The sequence below is a fragment of the Pituophis catenifer genome, unplaced genomic scaffold, assembly GCF_029215685.1.
Source record: "Pituophis catenifer annectens isolate HBS135680 unplaced genomic scaffold, rPitCat1.0.hap2 SCAF_2, whole genome shotgun sequence".
NCBI lineage: Eukaryota > Metazoa > Chordata > Lepidosauria > Squamata > Colubridae > Pituophis > Pituophis catenifer.
In genome coordinates, this window is record NW_027256882.1 from 277,027,076 (window position 1) to 277,053,263 (window position 26,188).

At 41.4% G+C, this 26,188-nt stretch overlaps 1 protein-coding gene across 1 annotated transcript; it reads left to right on the forward strand.

The window, feature by feature from the left end:
- The first annotated feature begins 7,366 nt into the window (after positions 1 to 7,366).
- On the forward strand, positions 7,367 to 22,365 carry AMACR (alpha-methylacyl-CoA racemase). Its single transcript, XM_070935957.1, has 5 exons — positions 7,367 to 7,643; positions 12,842 to 12,985; positions 14,272 to 14,432; positions 16,995 to 17,181; positions 21,725 to 22,365. The coding sequence occupies exons 1-5, from the start codon at positions 7,394 to 7,396 to the stop codon at positions 22,132 to 22,134; spliced, it is 1,152 nt and encodes a 383-aa protein (XP_070792058.1). The 5' UTR covers positions 7,367 to 7,393; the 3' UTR covers positions 22,135 to 22,365.
- The last annotated feature ends 3,823 nt before the right edge of the window (positions 22,366 to 26,188 follow it).

Genomic DNA, 26,188 nt, shown 5'->3' on the forward strand with positions numbered 1-26,188 from the left:
CCCACTTCATTACATTATCACCACACATTCTTGCCTTCTTGCTAATGGATACTGAATAGTTACCAAATGCCTACTCCTGGTAATTTTATAGAATGATGAAAAGCCTCTGCCGATCAGGCAACTCAGCTGGGATCGTCAGAGACTTTTCAAAGCATTTTTTACCACCTCTGGCCAAGAGTTTGCAGAAAAAAATGCTTTGAAAAGCCTCTGACGATCCCAGCTGAGTTGCGCGATCATCAGAGGCTTTTTTTTTTAACCTTTAAAAGCATTTTTTCGTCAGAAGAGGTTGTAGATGATTGTGCGGCTCAGCTGGGCATGGTGGAGGGGGGGGCACAGGGATTTTTGCTACCTGTTCTCCGAACCACCCGCCGCCATTGCTACCGGATTGGGCGATCCAGTCCAAACCGGGAGCATTTCACCCCTGATATGCATATACTAGCTGCATTTTTTCAGACAGTTTTATGAAAAAAGCAAAAGCTTTCCCGATTAATCCAGTGAATCTTGATTATTGTTAGCAAACAGCTCTTAAAATACCAAACAAACAACTGTGAGATTTTTAACTTTTGATTAAAAGTTTAAATAATGCATTTAAATTTTTGAACGTGTTTAAACTAGGTAAAATTGAATTGGTTGGCTTCAAACAGGCACAACAATCTCAAAATGTACATGTTTGTGTGTGTATCCTGTGGCAAATGATGTGTACATTTTGCCTTGGCTGAAGATTTGCAGTGGATTTGCTAATTTTCACTTCTGCATCTTTGAAAAATAAATATATCAATTTTAGGGCTGATTTTTATTTTCACCCTGTGTGAAAGTATATTTAGGAAACAAGCTGACTTGGATTTTGGTAAATTACCCATTGGCAGAGTAACAAAGTATAGTCTTTTTGAAGCTGGTAGACTATATATTACTGCAAGACTTTGTCTTTTAAAAACATTAAATACACATTGGTACATTGAATACTTTAGACTTAGCAGGAGTTGCAATCCGTAGTAGATGTCATTAAAAAAAAATGAAGCCTTGTTTGGAATGCACCAAAGACGTATGTAAACTTTTAAAAGTATATTAGCAAGATGATGGCATGCTTTCAAAATGTAGTTTTACTCTCATCGTCATTTACTAATAATATATTCTGACCCCTGTTCTTACTATGAATGCCTTTTGCCTTTTGTTATTAGAAATGTGTTTCAAGCATCTGGTTATTTTGTACAGAAGACTTACTAATTAAAGACCATTTTGAATAAGTATTTTGCGCACAAAAAGAAAAATACACTGAAGTTCTGTACTTTAGACTGGATTTTTTTGAAAATGATCTTTAGAAATAAAGAGCGGAAGGACGAGACTTTGGCTGTGGGAGACGACTCAAAAAACAAACAAACAATAATGCAGTCCACGCAATATACTGCAGTAACAGTGAAATTTGAGCAATCATATACCGTATTTTTCGGAGTATAAGACACTCCGGAGTATAAGACGCACATTAGTTTTTGGGGAGGAAAACAAGAAAAAAAAATTCTGCCTCTGCCTACCATCATCCATCAGAATTCATATGGCTACCAACCTTGCAGCAAACAGCAAACAGCCTGATCAGCTTCAGCACGTTATTGCAGCCTGATTCAGCACGAGCAGCTGATTGGCGATTGTATTGGCCTCCTGGAATACCGCTAATCAGCTGTTCCAGGCTGCGAGGATCACCAGAGCCCATCGCTGCTGCTCACCACCTCAGCGTGTCGCATTTTCGGCCTCTGCGCGTCACATTTTCGGCCTCTGCATGCCCCGCATGGCCTCCATGCATTGCATTTTGGCCGGTTGTAGGCAGAGGGGATCGACGATGGTGGCGATCCCTGTTGCCTGGAACCAGCCAAAAATGCAATGCAGGGAGGCCAAAAAGGGCATGCCGAGGCCAAAATGCGACACACGGAGGCAGCGATAGGCGGCAATGTGCTGTGGCGATCCCTGCAGCCTGGAACAGGTCTAAAATGGGGCGTGCGTAGCAGGGGTGAAATGCTACCGGTTCTGACCGGTTTGGGCGAACTGGTAGTAAAGAATGCTACCAGTTTAAGCGAACTGGTATTTCCGACGATCAGCTGCGTGATGATCAGCTGTGTCATTCAATTTATATTAGCTAGAGTTATTGGATTTCCTGCTTTCTAGCTAATCTAAATCGCAGGGCACAGCAGATTTCCCCCCTCACTGTTCTACTTACCTTTGCAGACTCGGAAGGCTTCAAAATGTTCCTTTTTTAGCGTTGCGCGGGTACGCCTCAAGTTGGTAGCAGACTCATAGAACCGGTAGCAGACTTCAGAGGATTTCACCCCTGGTGCGGAGACCGAAAACGTGACACCCGGAGGCCGAAAAAGGCCAAAGGGTGGGGGCCAATGGGTGGGGTGGGCTTTGGCAACATTCGGTGTATAAGACACACCACAATTTTAGGGGTGGGGGAGTCTGTCTTATACTCCAAAAAGTATGGTAATTTATGTCTTACATGATTTTTATCTCCTGGATGCAGCAGAGGCAGGGTGGGGGTATTTTGACATGCCATATTTTGTTCAGTAGCAAATATCTTTGTGATTATTGTCTGATTATTGGAGTCATTTTAAAGCTACCTCAATCTCTGCCATAATTGGTATTCACACATCCTTGATCCAGGGGTGAAATGCTCCTGGTTTGGACCGGATCACCCGATCCGGTATCAATGGAGGCGGGTGGTTCGGAGAACCGGTAGCAAAAATCCCTGCCCCCCCCATTGCCCAGCTGAGCCGCGCAATCATCAGAGGCTTTTTTTTATTTTTAAAAGCATTTTTTCTACAACATCTTTGGCCAAAAACATGCTTTTAAAAGTAAAAAAAAAGCCTCTTATGATCGCACGGATCAGCTGGGATCATCAGAGGCTTTTAAAAACATTTTTTCTATAACCTCTTCGGCCGAAGAGGTTATAGAAAAAATGTTTTTAAAAGGAAAAAAAGCCTCTGCCGATCAGGCAAGTCAGCTGGGATCGTCAGAGGCTTTAAAAGCATTTTTTTTACAACCGCTTCAGCCGAAGAGGTTGTAGAAAAAATGGTTTTAAAAGTAAAAGTTAAAAAAAAAAAAGTTGGCCACGCCCACTCAGTCATATTACCCCCACACACATCAAGCCACGCCCACAGAACTGGTAGTAACAAATTTGACATTTCACCACTGCCTTGATCCCAAATCTTACAGAACACAACAATTTGATCTTACTTGTAATGACTTAATCTTCTAATGTTGCATGATTATAGCTTAATATGAACATTATCTACACACCTGATCTTTAGATGACAAATTTGCATTATTGAAATTATACTAAGCACATTTTTGTTACTTTCTTTCGTTCATAGCATGAACTAGCATATCCCAACTTCAACATGTCTCCCAGTTCTGTAAATGAACAAGTCAGAATTTTACAACTAGTCACTTAATGACTGTTTAAAGTTATGATGAACCCCCTAAAAGGTATTTACAACCTGTATTTGAAATTCTAATAGTGGCCCCCACCTTTGTGATCAGATTTTGGGCGCTTGGCAACCAGTTTGCATTTACAACTGTTCTGAGGTCATGTGATCATGATTTACATTTTTGGCCATAAACTAGCATTTACTTTTGGCAAAAAACCACAAATATTGCAGGCAATGGGTTTGCCTAACAATGATTATGGTTGCTTAACGACTGAAGGTTTGCTTAATGACTGCTGCAAAAAAATGTTATGAAATCAGGTCAGTGACCTGATGACCTGCTTAACGACCGCAACAACTTATGACTGTAATTCTAGGCTCAATCATGGTTATAAGTTGAAGACTATCTTTACCCAATGGTCTGAAATATGCTAAAAAGATCTATCTTCAAATACCAATGTCTATAGAGGCCGTGTAACCATTGGATCAAAATACATGGCAAGGAAACCGGGGGAAAAAGGTGTTTTCTGCTACCTAAAGGGCACATCGACAGGCACATAAATATTCATATTGCTATAGCACACTCTTTGTAAAAACAAATTTTGCTTAGCTTAAACTATGTTACTGGCAAGTATTGAATTTTACAGCGAGTAACGCTCATCCAAAATATTTATCTGCCTGAGGAAAAGTAGCAAATATAAGCTGCAAATCCAGGCTATCCAATTTATTTTTTACATGTAGAATCTCCTTCTGGAAATAAAAACACAATTATAAATTAAGATGGTGAATATTTTCCTGGGGGTATGCGGAATTGGCTTGGCTGAATGAAAGGGCCAGTTTTATAAAGTAATTGGCATTGATTGAAGCCGGCATTTCTTAAATTGTTTTTTCTCTCAGGAACCCTTCCCACTTTTAAAAATAGGAGGACCCCAAAAGTGCTTTTGTCTATAGGCTATTTTTATCAATTACCAAGAGCCTTGGTAGCGCAGCAGACTAAAGCACTGTTAAGTAACACCAGCTGCCTGCAATTACTGCAAGTTCAAATCTCACCAGGCTCAAGGTTGACTCAGCCTTCCATCCTTTCGAGGTAGGTAAAATGAGACCCGGTTTGTGAGGGCAATAAGCTGACTTTGTATATATATATATAAAAAAAGAACACCGCTTGGGGGGGTGGCAAAAGCCCTACTAAGCAGGTATATACAAAAGTATGAAGGCTGTTGCTTAACGCATTGTAAGCCACCCTGAGTCTCCGGAAAAGGGCGGCATATAAATCGAACCAATAAATAAATAAAATAAATAAATAAAATAGAGGTAATCCTCAGTTTACAACAGTTCATTTAGTGAACATTCAAAGTTACAACTGCACTGAAAAAAGTGAGATGACTATTTTTCACTTATGACTGTTGCAGCATTTCCATGGTCATATGATCAAAATTCAGACACTTGGCAACTGACTCATATTTGTGACAGTTGCAGGGTCCTGGGAATCACCTGGTCATCTTTTGAGACCTTCTCAGAAGCAAAGTCAATGGAGAAACCAGATTCACTTAACAACCGTGTCACTCATTTAACAACTGCACTGATTCACTTAATAACTGTGGCAGGAAAGGTCATAAAATAGGGCAAAATTCACTCAACAAATTATCATTTAGCAACAAAAAATGTGGGCTCTATTGTAAGACTAAAGGACTACCTATATTTACCCTAGTAAAAATTGCAATTGACACATTTGCTGCCACAACTGCTTCTCGTGATTTTTTTATTTTAATATTGTATTAATTTTTCAGCATAAGCTGAGCTGATAATTTTGATTTTGCAGTTCCCTGAAAGTGTTTTGGGGAACATTCAGGGTTCCTTGGACCATGCTTTCAAAAAACACCAATTAAAGTGAAGAGAAGGAGCAGGGGACTCATGATAGCAGTCTTCCAATATTTGAGGGGCTGCCACAGAGAGGAAGGGGACAAGCTATTTTCTAAAGCACCTGAAGGCCAAGGAATAATGGATGGAAACTGAACAAGGAGAGATTTAACTTGGAAAGAAGGAGAAATTTTCTGACAGTGGAACAGAAGTGGAACAGAAGTTGCCTTCGGAAGTTGTGGAAGCTTCATCACTTGAGACTTTCAAGAAGAGATTGGACTGCCATTTGTCAGAAATGGTGTAGGGTCTCCTGCTTGGGCAGGGGGTTGGACTAGATGACCTACAAGGTCCCTTCCAACTCTGTTAATCTGTAATCTGAATTAAAAGCATGGTGATTAATTACAACATCTATTTCCCAGATCAAAAGAATGAAACAGTGGGCATGGAGTAGGTGTACTTCTTTATCAAAATATCATTCCCAGCATGAGATATCTTCTGAGTATCAACTTTCTTTCCTAGAATATGTTTACATTATAAGAGCAAAATCTTTGGACAAACTAAACCAAACTAGTTTGTCCCCTTTTGAAACAAAAATGTTATGGTGAATATGATGAAACTTGCCGAGATGTTCAAACTGACTTTGATCAGCTAAAAGACATGATCTACATTTCGTGCTGACTGGAAATTGTTATAGACATTTTGAACGAAACAAAAAAAAAATGAAATTATGATATATAGTTTGATGGTTAGAAAAAAACATGATTACAGAAAAATGTTGTGCTATAACCACAGGATAAGAGGCTAATTTATATACTTATAGTGGCTATAAATAAAATCAGAACTATGTCTTCATATTTTCTTCCCCCCCCCCCTGCACTTGTGTCTTTCTCTTCTTTCTTTTTTCTAAATATTTCATTTTTTTCAAAACCTACCTTTGATTATGTCATAGATGACAAAACCCGGAGAACATGTAGTATTCCTTCCTCCTTGTACTTCAAATATTTAAACTACTAAATCGAAACATTATGTACAATTTTAAGAAATACCTACATTCCAAATATTCGTTTGTTATTTTTTAATCTTAAAACATTAATAAAGTTATTAAACTTTATGAATAGAATAGAATAGAATAGAACAGAACAGATTGCCGCTCGCCCAATATTGAAAAACTGATCAACTGCCAACAGATCAATTGATAATCCAAAAAATCTATAACTGCGCGGAAATGGACAAACTTAACATTTGAAATGAAGGACAAGGTAGACTCAAAATGTTATATACCGTGGAATAGGTAGTATGATTGGATAACTTGCAGAAATGAGAGTAAATGTAAAATTCTGTATGACAATAATAATTAACAAATATGCACCGTTAATAAGATCATGGATGTGACCAAAGTCACTTTTTCTTTTTATGTATTGTCGACTGTATTAATATATATGTATCTTGTATATACATGGTATAATATTTTACTTTTTATATGTTTAATAAAGTTAAACAGGGGTGTTTTAATCAGTATGGGCCCAATTTATTTAATGTGTTTTAAATTGTTTTTTAAATTTTATATTATATGTGTTTTATCTTTGGCTGTTCACCGCCCTGAGTCCTTCGGGAATAGGGCAGTATATAAATCCAAAATAAACTAAAATAAAAAACTAAAAAGTTTTGTTTTTAAAATAAAAAGAAGAATAGAATAGAATAGAATAGAATAGAATAGAATAGAATAGAATAGAATAGAATAGAATTTTTATTGGCCAAGGGTGATTGGACACACAAGGAATTTGTCTTTGGTGCATACGCTCTCATGTACGTAAAAGTTTTTTTCTTTGTTCAAGCGGGAAAAAAAATGTTCAAATTAAATAGTTAAATAGTTCTGGGGGGGGGGGAGTTCCAGGGGGTTGCAAGGCCAGGAGAGCTGCAGCGGCAAGAAAGCTCGGGGCCAAACGAGCAATGATGCGGCCGCCGGGGGGTCCGCATCTGCCCGGATCTCTCGAAGCCGAGAGCTCGCCAGGAGGAGGCGCCCGGGCTGGAGGCGGCGGCAACGGCGCCAGCCCTCCATTTCCTCCCAGCCGGTCCGGCCTTCTTCCTCTCCGCCCTGCGCCGTTTCTAAAGCTCAGTCCGCGATGGCGCTGCAGGGAGTGCGGGTGCTGGAGATGGCCGGCTTGGCGCCGGCGCCTCTCTGCGGTTTGATTCTGGCTGACTTCGGGGCGCAGGTGGTGCGGGTGGACCGCTGGCCCCGCACACCCTTCAGCCCGGACGTGCAAGGCCGCGGCAAGCGCTCCGTCGCTCTGGATCTGAAGCAGCCCCAGGGCAGCGCCACGCTGCGCAGGATGGCCCAGCGAGCGGACGTCCTGGTGGATCCTTTCCGACCAGGTGCTTCTTCGCCAGGCGGGGAGCCGGGAGGGTGGGCGGCTTTCCTGCCGGAGGAGGCAGCGCTGATTGCATTTCAAGAGCTCCCTTCAGTATGTGCAGGCGATCCATGCAAGTGCAGAGAGACCTTGCATGAACTCTTGCTGTTTTTCAATCAAATTCATAGAAGTTGGAAGGGACCTTGGAGGTCTTCTAGACCGACCCCCTACTCAAGCAGGAGACCCTATATACAATTGGAGACAAGGAGCTGTCCAGGCTCTTCTTAAAAACGTCCCGTGATATTGAGGGAAATAATCGTGAATTGTATTACAGTTGTGTTAATTTGAACTAAGAACTCTGTTTAAATGTTAAATTGGTATATTTTCAAGATTAGAGATAAGACTTAAATTTGATGAAGTAATAATTAAATAAAGATTTAATGAATATGATATGAAGTAATAATAAAACGTAAGGCAGTTTTAGAAATGGAAATGAGATTTAGAAATATAAACAGGTTTGAATTGTATTGTTAATAGTGAGTATTTAGGGTAAGAATTGTGAAATGTACTATGAGGTATTAATTGAATCAAGATTTAAGGTGGATTAATAAGGGTAATTGTTTTGATCAAGTTAATATGACTTAGCTTTCTATAAGATGGTAATAGTTGAGATATGTGATAAGTGTTATGGCAAAAATAGAATATATAAAATCGTATTAAAGATGAACAAAAGTTGAACAAATTTAGGACCGGATCAATGCTCCGTTCCGAAAAGATGTATTGTATGTTTATTTGTGTTTTTAAAAAATAAAAAACATTTTGCAAAAAAAAAAGGTCCAGTGATGAAGCACCCACAACTTCTGAAGCTGAGCTGTTCTACTGACCCAAAGGTGCTTTTTCAAGAGGCAAACTGGACTTAACTTGTTTTTCTTTGAAGACATTTCATTTCTCAGCCAGCCCAGAGTTGAAGCAGCTTCTTGGATGAGAAGCGAAACGTCTTCAAAGAAAAACAAGAAAGTCCAGTTGCCTCTTGAAAAAAACACCTTTGACCTGGATGACTGAGAGAGCCTCCATAGACATCAAGCTGTTCCATTGGTTGATTGCCCTCCCTGTTAGGAAATTTCACCTTAATTCCAGGTTGCTTCTCTGATTGATGAGTTTCCATCCATTGTTTCTTGTAGTACCTTCTGGTGCTTTGGAAAATAAGTTGATCCCCTCTTCTTTGTGGCAGCCCCTCAAATATTGGAATATTGCTATCATGTCACCCCTAGTCTCTAGACTAGCCATGCCCAGTTCCTGCAACCGTTCTTCATGTTTTCATATGTCTCCAGGCCTTTAATCATCCTAGTTGCTCTTCTGTGCACTTTTTCCAAAGTCTCATCATCTTTTTTGTAATGTAGTGACCAAACTGGGTGCTGTATTCCAGATGTGGTGTTACCAAGCTTTTATAAGGCGCTACTAATACTTATGTGACTGATTCTTCGCCTCAGGCAATGATTATATAAACAATATTGCAATGTCTATTCTCACTTGGCACTAAGATCACAGTGCTAAGTACCGACATACTAAGGGCTGGTTCTTCCTGCTCTTGGGACTTGCTTGTTTTCTTGCAGATGTTTCGTCACCCAGCTAAATAACATCAGCAGTGTGAGGGAGAAGGAGGTTTGCTGGCTGTGTAATCATAATTTCTCCTGCCAGCATTAATGGGGTGTAGCTTCTTTCTGCTCTGCCTCAAGACTGACAGGACTATTGTGGCCCATACGCGGCCTGTGTAGAACAAGCTGGGGCAGTAGCTGGGGCAGAACAAGGACAAACTACTAGATAAAGAGCTTCAAAATCCATTCTCCCTGCAAATCTGATGTTGTTACCTACCTGGGTAATGAAACATCATCAGGAAAACAACCAAGCTCAGACACCAAGAAACCATCCCTTCAATCCCCCAGCTACAGATATTGACTTCTTCCAATTACAGATAGTTCTCGACTTATGACCACAATTGAGCCCCAAATTTCTGTTGTTAAGAGAGTCATTTATTAAGTGAGTTTTGCCCCATTTTTACGACCTTTCTTGCCACAGCTGTTAACTGAATCACTGCAGTTAATAAGTTAGTAACCCAATTGTTACTGTGAAGTGAATTATTTATTATTTATTTATTTATTTTATTTTATTAAATTTCTATACCGCCCTACTCCCAAAGGACTCAGGGCGGTGAACAGCCACAGGATAAAACACATAAATACAAAAATTTAAAATAGAATAAAAACGAATTAAATAATTTGGCTGAACAAATTTAAAATACCCCATAATTTAAAAACAAATTAAAATTTACATTTAAAAAGGGGAAAAGATTTAGGCCAGGCTTCCCAATTGACTTTGCTTATCAGTAGGTCGCTAAAGGTAATCACATGACACAGCAAAGGTCATAAATATGAACCCGTTGCCAAGCATCTGAATTTTGATCAGAATCATGGGGTTGCTCCAAAGGTCGTAACTGTGAATAATGGTCATAAATCAAATTTTTCAGTGCCGTTGTAACTTTGAACGGTCACTAAACAAACTGCTGTAAGTTGAGGACTACCTGTACTTTGGGTAGTAACTACTGATGGCAGAGAACCAGTTTGGTTGGGTGGCTAAAACTCTGGGCTAGAAACCAGGAGAGAGTGAGTTCTAGTCCTGCCTTAGTTATGAAAGTCGGCTTGGGGACTCAATTAATCACTCTCCCATGATGTAAGGCTTGAGTGACAAGTTGGTCAGTCGATTCCTGCTGCAACCAGTGGATCAACTTTCAGTTGATCTGAAAAAAAATGGATCTAGCACCTGCAGAAAAAGGTTAGGAAGGAAAAACAACCCTTCTGAAGATAGCTTCATATGCTACAATTCATTTGGATTTTCCGTGTTTCTTTCCTCCCAACTCACTTCCTGATTCTATTTTAATTTTCTTCCCTGACAAAATTAAAGTGTTTTTGGTTGTTTGGCTCTCTACTGGAAAGGCCATCCTATCACAGGAAAAAATACCTTGAATTCCAGCTTGCCTTCTGGAGGCTATGGTGGTTTATACATGTGATTTTTTTTTTAAATTTGATTTATATGCTGCCCTTCTCCGGAGATTTTCTTGGCAACATTGTGAAAGCAGTTGCCCATTGCTTTCTGTGGGTGTTTTTTTTTTTTAAAAAAAACTTCCCAGTATAGCCAATAGCTGTGGAGTTTCCTGGTGGTCTCCCATCCAGTTACCAAGAAAGATTAGCCAAGGTCATCTCCTTTAGGCAATGATGATAAAAGCAAAGCTAATTTAGGAGCTGCAAAGTTGAGGCCGTTGCATCTTCCTTGTGATCAGGTGGTCACAGTCTGGATGCTCAGACACCCGGCTGCGGATTATGACATCACAACAAGTTGCAATCACATAACTTCCATTTGTGACCTTCCCTGCTGGCTTCCCATAAGTCAATGGTCAATGGAGAAACAGTCAGGGAAGATCTCAAAATTCCTTCCGAAACTTATTCCCATCACTTCCTCACCACAAAAAAGTTACACTACAGTGTACAGAAACCCATATATCTTATACTGTAGAGCACCCCATGCCTCCCCATGCTATGAAATGGCCTGTCTTGGATTGCCTGATAATTAGTACCAGTCTGTGTCACCCACTTGCCTGCCCACGTTCAGGAGTGCCTGTGTTTGTTTGTTTGTTTATTTATTTATTCATTCATTCATTCAATTTATATGCCGCCCCTCTCCGAAGACCCAGGGCGGCTCACAATACACTCAAAAAATCACTATAAAAGCACTTAAAAATTAAAAACATTAAAAACATTAAAACCTGTTCTGTTCTGATCCAGCTTCCCAAACATGACAAACCCTCTGAAGGTAACTCAAAGATTCCTTTGTTAGGAACGCCAGCAGCCCCGGCAAAAAATTTCTCTCTCACAGCAAGCTAACAAGTCTGTCCGGCAGGGAGATGAATAGTTGTCTGCCATATCTATTCATCTCTGCCCCCTGCCTTTTTTATCCCCAGAGCTAGGGTGGGGCTCCCAAGGATCAGCCCACAGATTTCCACTGCTCTCCTCTCCTCTGCCTTCTGCGCATCTGCCTGTCAGGCACTGGACCCATCTGTTCCTCCTCATCCTCATCAGCCACCTCTGGGGGGCTGTTGACTCTTCATCTGAGGGCTGACGGCTGGCCCAGGCTCCGCCTCTGTCTGTTTCTCTCTGCCCCTTGGAGCTCTCAGGTTGCCTTGATGCTGACCCTCACTTCCACGCGTCCTCCTCATCTGATTCGGCTGCTGGAGGGGCCAGCAGCTGACAGGCCACAACAGCCCGCCTGTGATCCTTGCCAAACCACACGTGGTATTCATCCACCCACTGTCCTGCCAGCTTGCTTGCCTAGGACTCCAGTCATGTGAGGCCCTCTCTTATAAACCCATGCAGTCTCTGGGTTACCATAGCAAGAGATCACATTTTATGCCTGCATTGCTTAGCGATGGAAATTCTGATCCCGACTGCCGTCGTAATCTGAGGACTACCTAGAGTTTAAGGTGTGGGAATGCGGTGGCCATAGTACATGTATAGACCAGTCTAACTGGTTGGACACTGTATGGAGCTTGGCACCGAAATAATCTGAGTAGAAAAAGCGGGTTCATATGGATACTCTCTGAAGGGCCCTATTCGTTCTCTCTTTGTTCATAACATAGACTGCATTTGCAAAACCAGAGACATCTCCTTCTGCTACATTCCTGAGGGCTGAGGTAATCTCTGATAGCGGGGAGACGAGGAGATGGGCCTCTCTGCTAGCAGAAGGCAGAAGCTGGGAGAATTGAGTTTAGTTTTTCCTTAACTTTCGCTTTCCTAGAATTCACGTGATTTACTGTAATTGGTAAGAATGTGAAACCTATAAGGAGAATATATGGATGCTTTTCTATTTCTTGTATGTGATATGAGATGTGTAGCCATAATAACGCCTTCTGATGACGCTGTATTTTGATAACTAATAAAAGAGATGGCAGCCTTCTGTTCGCTGCTTTCTCATCCCGAGAAACACCTGTCCTTGTGTTTTTCCTAATCTGGACTCATGAGAAGCCCACCAGGATGAATGCAACATTAAGGTTAACCTAGAAGCAACTCGGTCTTCACGTTTAGCAATATTCCATGTGCATAATATGTGTATAACATATTTGTCAATCTAATTTTTAGTTCTCACAGAAGTTGGATATTTCATTTCCCTGTTCAGGTGCCATGGAAAAACTTGGTCTCGATCCAGATCTCCTCCTCCGGGATAATCCCAGGCTCATCTATGCCAGGTTGACAGGATTTGGCCAGTCAGGAAAATATGCCAGACTGGCAGGCCATGATATCAACTACCTGGCAGTGTCAGGTATGTGATTGTATAACCTCCATTATAGAAAATTTCTAAGTTAAATATCCAAAACGTACATAGTTAAAAATAAGGTGAAGGTTTTGTTTTTGTTTGTATATGTTTTTAAGCCAGTGGATAATCGAAGTTCATAAATACGTGCCTGATTGCGACTCATTATTTTAAATTTGTTAATTTGAAGATGAGAGGCCTGCAATTTTCAGAATTCCCCAGCCAGTGTTCTGGATTACACCATCCAGAGTATATTTAGAAAGATTAACAAATATTTCATTTGCTCTTCCATTGAGCCATGGAGCAAAGTCCATAGCTCAGTTCAGCGCAGCAAAACTAAAGCAATTTATTTATTCATTACAGGTATAGCCTATCTTTCAAGAGTTTGTGACTGTTTACATGGGAATCTCCAAAATATCCCCATAAAAGTATCTTATGAATTAGGCTGGGCTGAGAGAAAGTAGGAGTAATTTTCCCAAAGTCACCCAGAGATTAGCCCAGTCCAACCCCTTATTCACTATTACAGGATGACATCTGGATTTCTAGAAATGGCTTACATTTTGTCCTTGGCTAAATCAGTGTTTTTCAAACTTGGCAACTTTAAGATGAGTGGACTTCAACCTCAGCATTCCTTAGCCAACATGCTGGATTACCCTATCCAAAGAGTGAAGAAGCATGAAAAAGGAATTGCAAATAAATCTAGATTTTATTCAACAAAAGGTGGGACAGAGAGAAAATTCCTCAGGCTTTCAGGATTTTGGTATTATACTCTACAACAATAAATAGCATTATTGGAACCCTGTCAGTGTACTGTTCTCTGTGAACATATATCTAAATTTAAAAGACAATAGGTTGGATTGAAAAGGGGCGCGGTGGCTCAGTGGCTGAGACACTGAGCTTGTCGATCAAAAGTTCGGCAGTTCAGCGGTTCGAATCCCTAGTGCTGCATAATGGGGTGAGCTCCCATTATTTGTCCCAGCTTCTGCCCACCTAGCAGTTCGAAAGCATGTAAAAAATGCAAGTAGAAAAATAGGGACCACCTTTGGTGGGAAGGTAACAGCGTTCCGTGCACCTTTGGTGTTTAGTCATGCCGGCCACATGATCACGGAGACATTTTCGGACAGCGCTGGGTCTTCGGCTTTGAAACAGAGATGAGCACCGCCCCCTAGTGTCAGGAATGAGGGGGAACCTCGAATTTCATAATTGGAAGTATCATTTACATTTTAAAAGGATAGAGAAAAAAAACACTAAACTGCCTGGGCACTTTTTAAAAAATGAATATTTCTTGTACATAGGCGTGTTGTCTAAACTTGGCCGAAAAAATGAAAATCCTTATGCTCCAGTCAATCTTCTGGCTGATTTTGCTGGTGGAGGAGTCATGTGTGCAATGGGTATCATCATGGCCTTGTATGAACGTATGAAATCTGGAAAAGGGCAGGTCATTGATGCTAGCATGGTAAGTTTTTATTTATTTATTTATACAAGAAGAACAAAGGAAACTGTCTTAGGAAACTGACCTCCTCAGTCCTAAAGGCTTTTCCTGGTCCAAGTTCCATTTGATCTTTATTTTGTGCTACGTTTATTTATTTGTTTATATCCTGTCTTTATTATTTTTACAAATCCAGGCAGCCAACATAGAATAGAATAGAATTTTTATTGGCCAAGTGTGATTGGACACACAAGGAATTTGTCTTGGTGCATATGCTCTCAGTGTACATAAAAGAAAAGATATTCAGCCTTTCTCCTTGTAGTTCTCTCTTGAATTCCTGGTGAGCCCTTGCAAGCTATAGTTACTAGAAATGGAAGCATGGTTTCCCCTTGCAAAGGGGGAAGTTGTCCCCAGGCGTCTGCTGTGGTACTTAAATAACAGTGAGCTTGTTCACTTTTTCTTGAAAAATTACTGTATTAACATGTATTCGTATAGGTCAGTGTTGGCGAACCTTTTCGGCACCGAGTGGCAAAACGGGAGTGTGCACGTGCGCGCACACGCATGCCAGAAACTGGATGTGTGCATGCGCGCGCCAGGAAGATGATCTTCCGGTTTCCGGTGCATGTACACATGCACCCGCGAAGACCAGGTGGCCGGTACACATGCATGCGCCAGAAACCAGAAGATCGTCTTCCTGACACACGCATGCGCACTGGGCTGATGCTCTTCCGGTTTCCGGCACTCCCACCACCTGAAGACCAGCTGGCCGGCACGCCGGAACCCAAAAGAGCAACAGGCAACAGTTTGCATGCCCAGAGAGATGGCTCTGCATGCCACTTCCAACACGTGTGCCATAGGTTCGCCATCATGGGTATAGGCACAATATCTATACAGGTAGTCCTCAATGTGCCACAGTTCGTTTAGTGACTATTCAAAGTTACAACGGTACTGAAAAAAGTGACTTATGACTGTTTTTCACACTTAAAACCCTTGTAGCATCCCCATGGTCATGTGATCAACCTTGGCAAATTTATTTATTTATTTATTTATTTATTGGTTCAATTTATATGCTGCCCTTCTCCGGAGTCTCAGGGCGGCTTACAATGCGTTAAGCAACAGCCTTCATACTTTTGTATATACCTGCTTAGTAGGGCTTTTGCCCCCCCGCCCCCCCCCCCAGCGGTGTTCTATTTTATACAAAGTCAGCTTATTGCCCCCACAATCCGGGTCCTCATTTTACCTACCTCGAAAGGATGGAAGGCTGAGTCAACCTTGAGCCTGGTGAGATTTCAACTTGCAGTAATTGCAGGCAGCTGGTGCTACTTAAACAGCACTTTAGTCTGCTGCGCCACCAAGGCTCTTGGTTCATATTTATGACAGTTGCAGTGTCCTGGGATCATGTGATCAACTTTTGCGACCTTCTGACAAGCAAAGTCAATGGGGGAGCCAGATTCACTTGACAATCGCGTTACTAATTTAACAACTGGAGTGATTCACTTAACAACTGTGGCAAGAAAAGTCATCAAATGGGGCAAAACTCACTTAACAAATGTCTCATTTAGCAACATAAATTTGGGGCTCAACTGTGGTCGTAAGTTGAGGACTACTGTTATAGAGATGTTTTAATGAAACTTTATGGTGTTCCTTTAACAAGAGAGTTTGTATACAGTTTGTCCGTAGCTTTTGTTGATCCACAGGCAATTACTTTCAGAATACAGGCAATAAAAAAAATATCTCATGGAAGGATACAGAGAGCTAAAGAATAGAAAGGCAATAACTGAAAAAAAAACCCCACCAGAGATAAATGTGAAAAAAATTATACACCAAAGTTATAAACCTTGCTGTTAGGATTTCAAGAAAGCATTAGGAAAACAGGATGATTCAAGATGGCAGCTATGACATCATGGCCTGGTGGCTCAGCAGACTGATAGCATTGTGATTAACACCAGCTGTCTGCAATTACTGTAAGTTCGGATCTCACCAGGCTCAAGGTTGACTCAGCCTTCCATCCTTTCTAAGGTAGATAAATTGAGGACCCAGTTTGTGGGGGCAATAAGCTGGCTTTGTATAAATATACAAAAGTATGAAGGCTATTGTAAGCCGCCCTGAGTCTCCGGAGAAGGGCGGCATATAAATCAAATAAAAAAAAAAATGGCCATCGTCTTGAAGTTTTTGAGCTTCCCCATGATGATGAGAGCATTTACTTCATCCTCATTTTCATCCAGCTTGACGTCACTCGTGTCAGGGGCACCTGTGGTGGTCCAAGCGCTCTGCCAGCGAAAATGGGCTCCTGAGCTCCATTTTCAGCTGCGATGGCCTCCTGCAACCCTCTGTCAGTGAAAATGGAGCTCGAGAGGGCTGCAGGCGGCCCTCCTGAACTCCGTTTTTGCTGGCAGAGGCACTGTGGGCCGGTCCTTCGATATTTCCAGGTCGGCCCCGCAGGCCAGATATAAGCACCCCATGGGCCGGATCTGCCCCCCTGGGCCTTGAGTTTGATATCTCTGATCTAGTACAATAGTACTACATATTCCTAGTGGCATTATCTTTACATAGGATGTTACACAATGGCTTCTGTGTTGTCTCTTTAAGGTAGAAGGTGTAGCATATCTAAGTTCCTTTGTGTGGAAATCTCAAAACTTGGGCCTCTGGAACAGAGGCCGTGGGGAGAACCTGCTGGATAGCGGAGCCCCTTTTTATGAAATATACAAGACCTCAGATGGGAAATTCATGGCGGTCGGTGCACTGGAACCACAATTTTATGAGCAGTTCATCAGAGGTAAATTAATCTGCACCATTTAATCAGTTTAAGAACCACAAAAGACTTTGGACTGATGCCAGGTGTACCTAAAATATGCTGATAATGTTTGTACAGTTATTAGCAACTCTTTGCATAGTAGAGTGTAGAGCAAACGTCTCATTTTATCAATAAAGAAACTTAGAATTGGGAATCAACGTGCTTATTGTTACTATACAGTTGCTTCTGATGGGAGTTTTAGAAGTTGTTTAATTTGCTGAACCGAGTTACTGTCGGTTTTCCCAATAACTTGGATATTTTTCTGTATATCTTTTTAACAGACACACTTTATCTTTACCTTTTCCAATTGCATTGTTAAAAAATAATTTTGGGCCATCCTTGGCTATTAAAAAAAAAAAAACAAATCTAGAAAACAGGATAACAGATAGAGGATAACTGTATTACAAATAGTGCAACATGAAATGCCAGAGAAATTATTTGCTTGTAAATGGAAATTCTTTTAGAAAAGTATAAACTATACTAAATATGCTCAGAATCTTATTACATGCGCTTGGGTTGTTTATTTTTTTTTTGTATGGTAACTTTTATGAGAACTGATTATTCTGTATCTGTATGGCAAGTAACCTGTTTTTAAAGGCATTGCTCCCTTTAGAAATTGCCTTGCTAAGTAAAAAGCAATTTGCAAATGAATGAGCATGTATATGCATTTATTTACTGTTCTTTAGGCAGCTAGGCTTCAGAACAACAAAAGCTGTCATTTTTTGTTTTTCCTTAAAATCCTAACATGCTGAGTCCTTTTTTTTTTTTTTTTGGTTCCTTTCTTCAAAATAAAGAGTTTAGTGAATTAGTTTTGAAGAACAAAGCTATGTAGTGCATATTAATTTGTTTTCTGGGAATGCAGAAGAAATTAAGCAAGCTATACTACAGAGAGATATGTAACAATGACAAAAATTCCAGGTGCCAGAGGCAGATTAATGCTAGAGCAGCACTCATTCTGTCTCTTCTTTCACTTTTACAGTCAGGGGGTTGGTCTATTGTTCAGGAGAGCCCCAGAGAATCCATTCTGGGATCTTGCAGCTTCTGTGAAAGCATTTAAAAAAGGGAAGGTCTTTGATTTAAACTTGACTACTGGTGACTTCCTACTGGTATCTTAATAGCAACAGCACTTAGACTTATATACTGCTTTACAGTGCTTTACATCCCTCTCTAAGCGGTTTACAGAGTCAGCATATTTTCCCCAAAAATTTGGGTCTTCGTTAGTGGTGAAATTAAAATTTTTTTACTACCAGTTCTGTGGGCGTGGTGTGGCTTGGTGGGCGTGGCTTGGTGGGCGTGGCAGGGGAAGGATACTGCAAAATCCCCATTCCCACCCCACTCCGGGGGAAGGATACTGCAAAATCCCCATTCCCACCCCACTCCGAGGGGACGGATATTGCAAAAACTCCATTCCCACCCCACTCCTGGGGCCAGCCAGAGGTAGTATTTGCTGGTTCTCCAAATTACTCAAAATTTCCGCTACCAGTTCTCCAGAACCTGTCAGAACCTACTAAATTTCACTCCTGTTCCTCATTTTACCCACCTCAGAAGTATGAAAGGCTGAGTCAACCTTGAGCCTGGTGAGATTTGAACTGCAGTTAATGCAGTTTTTTTGTCATAGTAGGGAAGTGGTTTTTCAACTTCAGCTTCCAGGTTTGATGGACTCCATTTCAACTTCAAACCAGTCCAAAGCTACTTAACCTTCCAAACCAAAGCAGTCTAATTATTGCCACTAGCTAAGGTGAAAGCATTTTAGAGCAGAAGAAATGCCTCTGAGGGACATACGGTGGTATCTGTCTGACAAGCAGCTATTGCGCTTCTCTATTTCCCAACTATCACTGGGAAATGACTTTTATTGTTCAGGTACTCCTTGATTTCAACAGTTCATTTAGTGACCGTTCAAAGCTACAACTGCACTGAAAAAAGTGACTTATGACCATTTATCATACTTACGACTATTACAGCATCCCCATAGTCACCTGATCAAAATTTAGATGCTTGGCCAGTGACTCATATTTATAACACTTATAGTGTTCCGGGATCACTTGATCCCCTTTTGTGACTTCTGACAAGCAAAGTCAACGGGGAAGCCAGATTCACTTAACAACCGTGTTACTAATTTAACAACTGCAGTGATTCGCTTAACAACTGTGGCAAGAAAGGTCGTAATATGGGGGCAAAACTCACTTAACATCTGTCTCGCTTAGCAGCAAAAATTTTGGGCCCAATTGTGGTCATAAGTAGAGGACTACCTGTATTGCTATCCCTGCTTTGAACACCAATAAAAAAGAGTTGTCGGTTGCAATTGTCTGGTTACAGAAAGGGCCTTATAGGTATGTCCACATTTTTCCAGAGATGCATAACAAATTTGTGTTTGACTCAAGTTAATTAATATGTGTGATTGAAATAACTTGGAATTTTTCAATGGGGATTCTTAGTTATCTAGGTCAGGGGTCTCCAACCTTGGCAACTTTAAGCCTGGAGGATTTCAACTCCCAGAATTCCCCAGCCAGCAAAGAATTCTGGGAGTTGAAGTCCTCCAGGCTTAAAGTTGCCAAGAATGGAGACCCCTGATCTAGGTCATGGTTGTCCCAAAGGTGCTTTTTCATGAGGTAACTGGACTTTCTGGTTTTTCTTTGAAGTCATTTCGCTTCTCATCCAAGAGGCTTCTTCAGCTTTGAAGAAGCTTTTCTGAGAGCTGAAGAAGCTTCTTGGATGAGAAGTGAAACGTTTTCAAAGAAAAACCAGAAAGTCCAGTTGCCTCTTGAAAAAGTACCTTGGGGACAATCTGGAATTTTTTTTGTTAAGCCAGTCTTAACAGTCTTGTATCAGATTAATAACATCTGTACCATGACCATGTAGGCAGATTTTGTGAATTAGCAGGCATTAACCTTTATGGGAAAACATGCATTTCCCCCATATTCCTAATCTGCCTTTTCAATTGGCTTCCCTTATATTTTTTGTTGCTCCCAATGCAGGAGCGAAATCTAAATTTTTTTGCTACTGGTTCTGTGGGCGGGGCTTAATTAGTGGGCGGGGCTTGGTGGTAAGGTGACTGGGTGGGCGTGGCCAAGTTAATGTCACTTCTTTGCCCTTTTTTAACCTACAAAACACAACACAACACAACTAGCTCACCCACAATGTAAAAGCAGCTGTGCTAGACTCAAAATGGCCCTGCAACAAGCAGGAACCTCACACAGCCACAAAAAGCCCAAAAAAACAACTTTCACACTTTACACACACACAACACAACACAACACAACTGGCTCACCCACAATGTAAAAGCAGCTGTGCTACACCCAAAATGGCCCCTGCAACAAACAGGAACCTCACACAGCCACAAAAAGCCCAAAAAACCAACTTTTACACTTTACACACACAAAATTCTACATACAGCTTTGTGAGATTTTGTGTGTTTGTGTAGTTAGAGTGAAACACTACAGAAACACACTAAATCTCAGAAAGCTGCACAAGTATTATTTTATTTTATTTTATTTTTATTTTTATATAAAAGCAGCTAAATTTAAAACTTCCTAAACTTTAAATGGCTAGGTCTAAAAAAAGAACAACTAAAAAAACCCCCAATTAACTATTTTTTTTAAACCTCCCAAAGGGGAAAAAAACTTACCCAATAGAACAGGGGTCTCCAACCTTGGCAACTTTAAGACTTGTAGACTTCAACTCCCAGAATTCCTCAGCCAGCTTTGCTGGGAGTTGAAGTCCACAAGTCTAGGCAGGAAGGCAGGCAGCAGAAAGAGCTGCTCACCGATGAGCTTGATTGCAGGCAGGGAGATTCAGTTGCTTGCTGATGCATGGATTGCGATCGTCATGCGATCAGCAGCTAAGGTAAGCAAGCTGGAGGCGTGGGGGGGGGGGAGAAAAAAAGAAACTTTTTTTCTTTTACATGGCTCTGGCGATCCAAGCTGAGTTGCCTGATTAGCAGGCAACTCAGCTGGGATGTCAGAGCTTGGCTGGTCAGAGCCATTTAAAAGGAAAAAAAGGCTCTGATGATCGCGGGGCTCAGCTGGGCATGGGGGGGCGGGGGCAGGGATTTTTGCTACCGGTTCTCCGAACTGCCCGCTGCCATCGCTACCTACTCACCCGAGCCGGTCCGAACCGGGAGCATTTCACCCCTGTCCCAATGCATATTATTTGCAACACCCATTTCATTAAATTGGACTATATGTGTCAGCATTCCAACGCTGACATATGAAAAGAGAGGAGAAGCTTGAACTTTTGCCTATTTAATTCCTTTGAAGATTCTGTTTCCTCGGAGATGGGAGGAGGGGAGACATTCCTGTGATCTGACGGAGATGGGATGAGGAGAGTGCCTTGGAAGATAGCCAATGAGACGCAGAGAATTGGGGATCGGAAAGGGAGGGCTTGGGGGGCAAAGGTCAGTGCTGACAGCGAAAGAGCCAGGGACAGATCACTATAGAAAATTTCCTCAAAGATCGGCAGTTTGAAAATTCATTTATTTTGAGATAGCATCGAAACCTGACAATATGTTTATTTTTAAAATCTCCAGGTTTGGGACTGGATCTTGAGAAACTTCCCAGTCAGTTGAGTTTCTCAGATTGGCCTGAAATGAAGAAGATATTTACAGATGTATTCAAAAAGAAATCCCAAGCGGAATGGTGTGAGATCTTTGACGGTGTTGACGCCTGTGTGACTCCAGTGTTGACTTTTGACGAAGCTGCCTCTCATCCCCATAATGAACAGCGGGGGTCTTTTCTTAAAAATGATCAGGAGGAGATCAGTCCAAGACCATCTCCCTTTTTGTCCCGAACTCCGGCTACACCTTCATTCAAGAGAGATCCTTCGATAGGAGAACATACGGAGGAAGTTCTCCTGGAGTACGGTTTTTCCAAAAAAGAGATTTCACAGCTCCATTCGCTCCGAGTAATTGAATTAAAGAACCTTAAAGCAAATTTGTAATATGAAGTCCTGCAAATCAAGAGTTTGTCTTCGGCAAATCGTATTTTTTTTTTTTTTTATTGTAGCAAGATATGTCCAATTTCATCGAAATCTTCGGAATTTGCATTACTAGTTCGCTGTGGATTCTAAACAACCCTTTTAAAATGAATTTCTACGAACAATTTCTGGTTTTATTCTGTAATTACTGAAAGATACTGCTAATAAAATGCCTCTTGTGGTGGCAAAAACTCAGCATGAGCAATAGAATAGAGTAACAGAGTTGGAAGGGACCTTGGAGGACTTCTAGTCGACCCCCCTGTTTAGGCAGGAAGCCCTACACCTCTTCAGACAAGTGGTTATCCAACATCTTCTTAAAAACTTCCAGTGTTGGAGCATTCACAACTTCTGGAGGCAAATTGTTCCACTGATTAATTGTCCTAACTGTCAGGAAATTTCTCCTTAGTTCTAAGTTGCTTCTCTCCTTGATTTGTTTCCACCCATTGCTTCTTGTCCTGCCCTCAGGGGCTTTGGAGAATAGTTTGACTCCCCTCTTCTTTGTGGCAACCCCTGAGATATTGGAACACTGCTATCATGTCTCCCCTAGTCCTTCTTTTCATTAAACTAGACATACCCAGTTCCTGCAACCGTTCTTCATATGTTTTAGCCTCCAGTCCCCTAATCAACTTTGTTGTTCTTCTCTGCACTCTTTATACATCTTTTTTACATCATGGTGACCAAAACTGGATGCAGTATTCCAAATGCTAATAAGGCAAAGAGATTATACAGGATCCAGCCGGCCAGCAGGGATCAGTGGGTTTCTAGCTAGCAAGAGCTAAGAGTGTTGAAAGTGATTGAAACAGGTATTATATAGCAATGGTGGTGAATCTTTTACTTACCGAGTGCCAAACAAGAACGTGCTCCGTGCGCTGCGCCCGCTCACATGCCATCTGCGGTAACGCGTAACTCTGCCTCACCATATGCGCATACGCACAGCTTTTGTGCACACAATGCATGCGCACAAATGCTGTCTGTGCATGTGTGCACTGCGCACCAGTCATCTCGTGTGCATGCACAAACATGCACACATGCGCAGAAGAGCTCTGAAGACCAGTTAGGTCCCCTGAATTGCGTGCATGCGCACCAGCGGCCTGAACACCAGCTGGGGTGCGCACACATGCACAGTTTCAGGTGAACTTAGCGACACCTCGCGTGCCCAGAAAAATGGCTCTGCGTGCCACTTCTGGCACATGTGCCAACATGGTTATATAAGGTTCCTTGAGGAAATAGTCCTTGGAAGGACAGGAAGTTTGTAAATCAAAGCCAGTTAAAGCTCAGGAAGTTTATTTGAAACAGAGATTTGCTCCCAGTTTAATTTATTTTAACACTTCCTGGGGGTTAAACAAAAATAGACTTGGTGCATCTGCAGAATAAACAACTTTAGTGTCCCATTATGGCTGACCTTATATCAAATGGAAGAGATCAATCATTCAAGCTCTCAACTTATACAAGGGACTGAAATAAGGCAAATAAATGTGTAAAAATACAACACTTTCATAGACTAAATTGTAACATAAACAGTTCAACTTTGCCTCTAGGATCCCTCATTTTTTAAATTTGCCCGAAAAGAGAAATGCAATGTATACTGCGAGGCAATATTGTGATAATACGGTAGCCATCTGCCGGCTTTGTCCAGTCATGGCAAGCAAAAGACGTAGGCATTTCATCAGGTAGAGCCTTGCTTGAGAAAAACCTATATCAGCATCAGGGGCAAGAAAGAGTTGAGAATGAAAATTGAGGATTTCTTGGCCCACCTGTCAATAACCAGTATTTGAATCTTTTACATAATGCCAGCCTTTGGATGGCTTATTCAGTGTTGGTTTTGCTCTTACAAAGGATTCCTTGACTTATGACCGATCTGATTTACAAGAGACCCTCTCCCACCAAAACAACTGTTTACGGCACGGTTTCAAAGTTCCTGATACGCAAATTCCAATTACCCAATGAAACATTTAGAATGTATAACTTCATACAACATTAAGCTACCGTTTATAATGGACACATGAACAACAGCAGACACAGAGCATGAGGCTGCAAAGATGCATATTGTACATTACAAAAAATGTAAATGTATATTCTTCATAATTTATTAAGCTATAGTAAAGGTGCATACAAAAAATGGAGAAAGTTTTAAAACCATTTACCAGCCTGGGAAGAAAAGGGCAAAGGCAGTTACACAGTATGTAAAAAAAGAATAGAAAACTTCATTTAAATGCTTCTTCCTTTTATTCGGAGAGAAGGTAGTTTAGCCGAGGTCAAGAAATACATTTACATTGCTTTCAATTTAAGAAAAAAAAAAAAAAAAAAGCAAACCCACACCTTTTAGAGTTTAATCCAGCAATCTGATTTCTCAGAAAAAGAATAAAAAGATTATTTAAAAAAAGAAACAGAAACTTAACGGAAAAGTTATAACTCTGCAAAGTGATGCACATTATTGTTTTATTGTTCTAGTAAAGGGTTGCAGCTAATAAGTTACCAATAAGTTTTAAAGCAGAGACCCACCTCTGGAGAAAGCTATAAATCTGAAAAAGAAGAAAAGGATAATCAGCAGCAAGGTGGATGGACTGGACTCAGTAACAGATTAATAGGTTAACAGAATTGGAAGGGACCTTGTAGGTCATCTAGTCCAACCCCCCGCCCAAGCAGGAGACTCTACACCATTTCTGACAGGTGGCAGTCCAGTCTCTTCTTGAAAGTCTCCAGTGATGAAGCTCCTACAACTTTTTGAAGGCAAATTGTTCCATTGGTTGATTGTTCTCACTGTCAGAAAATTTCTCCTTATTTCTAGGTTAAATCTCTCCAGTTTCCATCTATTATTCCTTGTCGGGCGCTTTGGAAAATAGGTTGATCCCCCTCCTCTCTGTGGCAGCCCCTAAAATATTGGAACACTGCCATCATGTCTCCCCTGGTCTTTCTCTTCACTAGACTAGCCATGGCCAGTGTTGATGGACCAAGTTAGGGACAGATTGCAATGGAGAAAAGCTATATGTGTGGTTACTAAAAGCTGACATCCACTTGATGGCACACAGTCAAGTTTTAAAATCCGGAGAGAACATTGTATGTTTTAAAAGTCCTAGTTTGCTGCTGGGGCACGTCTTGAGGCTAAGTGCCATATCCAAAGAAATGGAATTAGAGAAAGGATGTCGGGCGTACGAATGGCATGGTGGCCTAAGAAGACAAGGCGGCAAATTGGTTCCAAAGAACGAGGAAAGCTGAAAGAAACATCCCAGAGAGTCATCACAGAGTTATGTGGATGGGAGAGCAAGATTGTGCTTTCACGTACTGATCGTCTTCACATAATGTGTCTGAAATTGATTTTCATGCTGTGTTTTCGCTCCCTGCTTGGCTGAGTCACTTTCCCCCCCCCCCCAAAAAAAGCTATCATTCTGCTTCAGTTATGTGCTGGATGTAGTTTAGTACTTTGAAAGGGAAAAGAGTAAGCATCAGCATTCCCATCAGATTGGGGCAGTCCATAAATATTGTTAGTAGATTAGCTGCATGATCCCAGGAGTAGCTATGTTTAATTTAAGGAGTTGGGAGTAGATACTATATACCAGGGGTGTCAAACTCACGTCGTCACATCACGTGTTGTATTGCAACTTTTCCCCCCTTCGCTAAACTGGATGTGGGCGTGGCTAGTGCATGACGCATCCGGTCACCGGGCCATGAGTTTGACACCCGTGCTATGTATGTTCTTTGGATCCAAAGCATTGCAGAGTCCTGGGATGTTGCCAGTGGTGAAATCCAATTTTTTTTTACTACTGGTTCTGTGGGCATGGCTTGGTGGGCGTGGTGTGGTGTGGTGTGGGTTGGTGAGCATGGCAGGGGAAGGAGACTGCAAAATCTCCATTCCCTCCCAACTCCAGGGGAAGGATACTGCAAAATCTCCATTCCTTCCCCACTCTGGGGCCAGCCAGAGGTGGTATTTGCTGGTTCTCCGAACTATTCAAAATTTCCACTACAGGTTCTCCAGAACCTGCTGGATTTCACCCCTGCTGTTAACTATATGAAATCTATA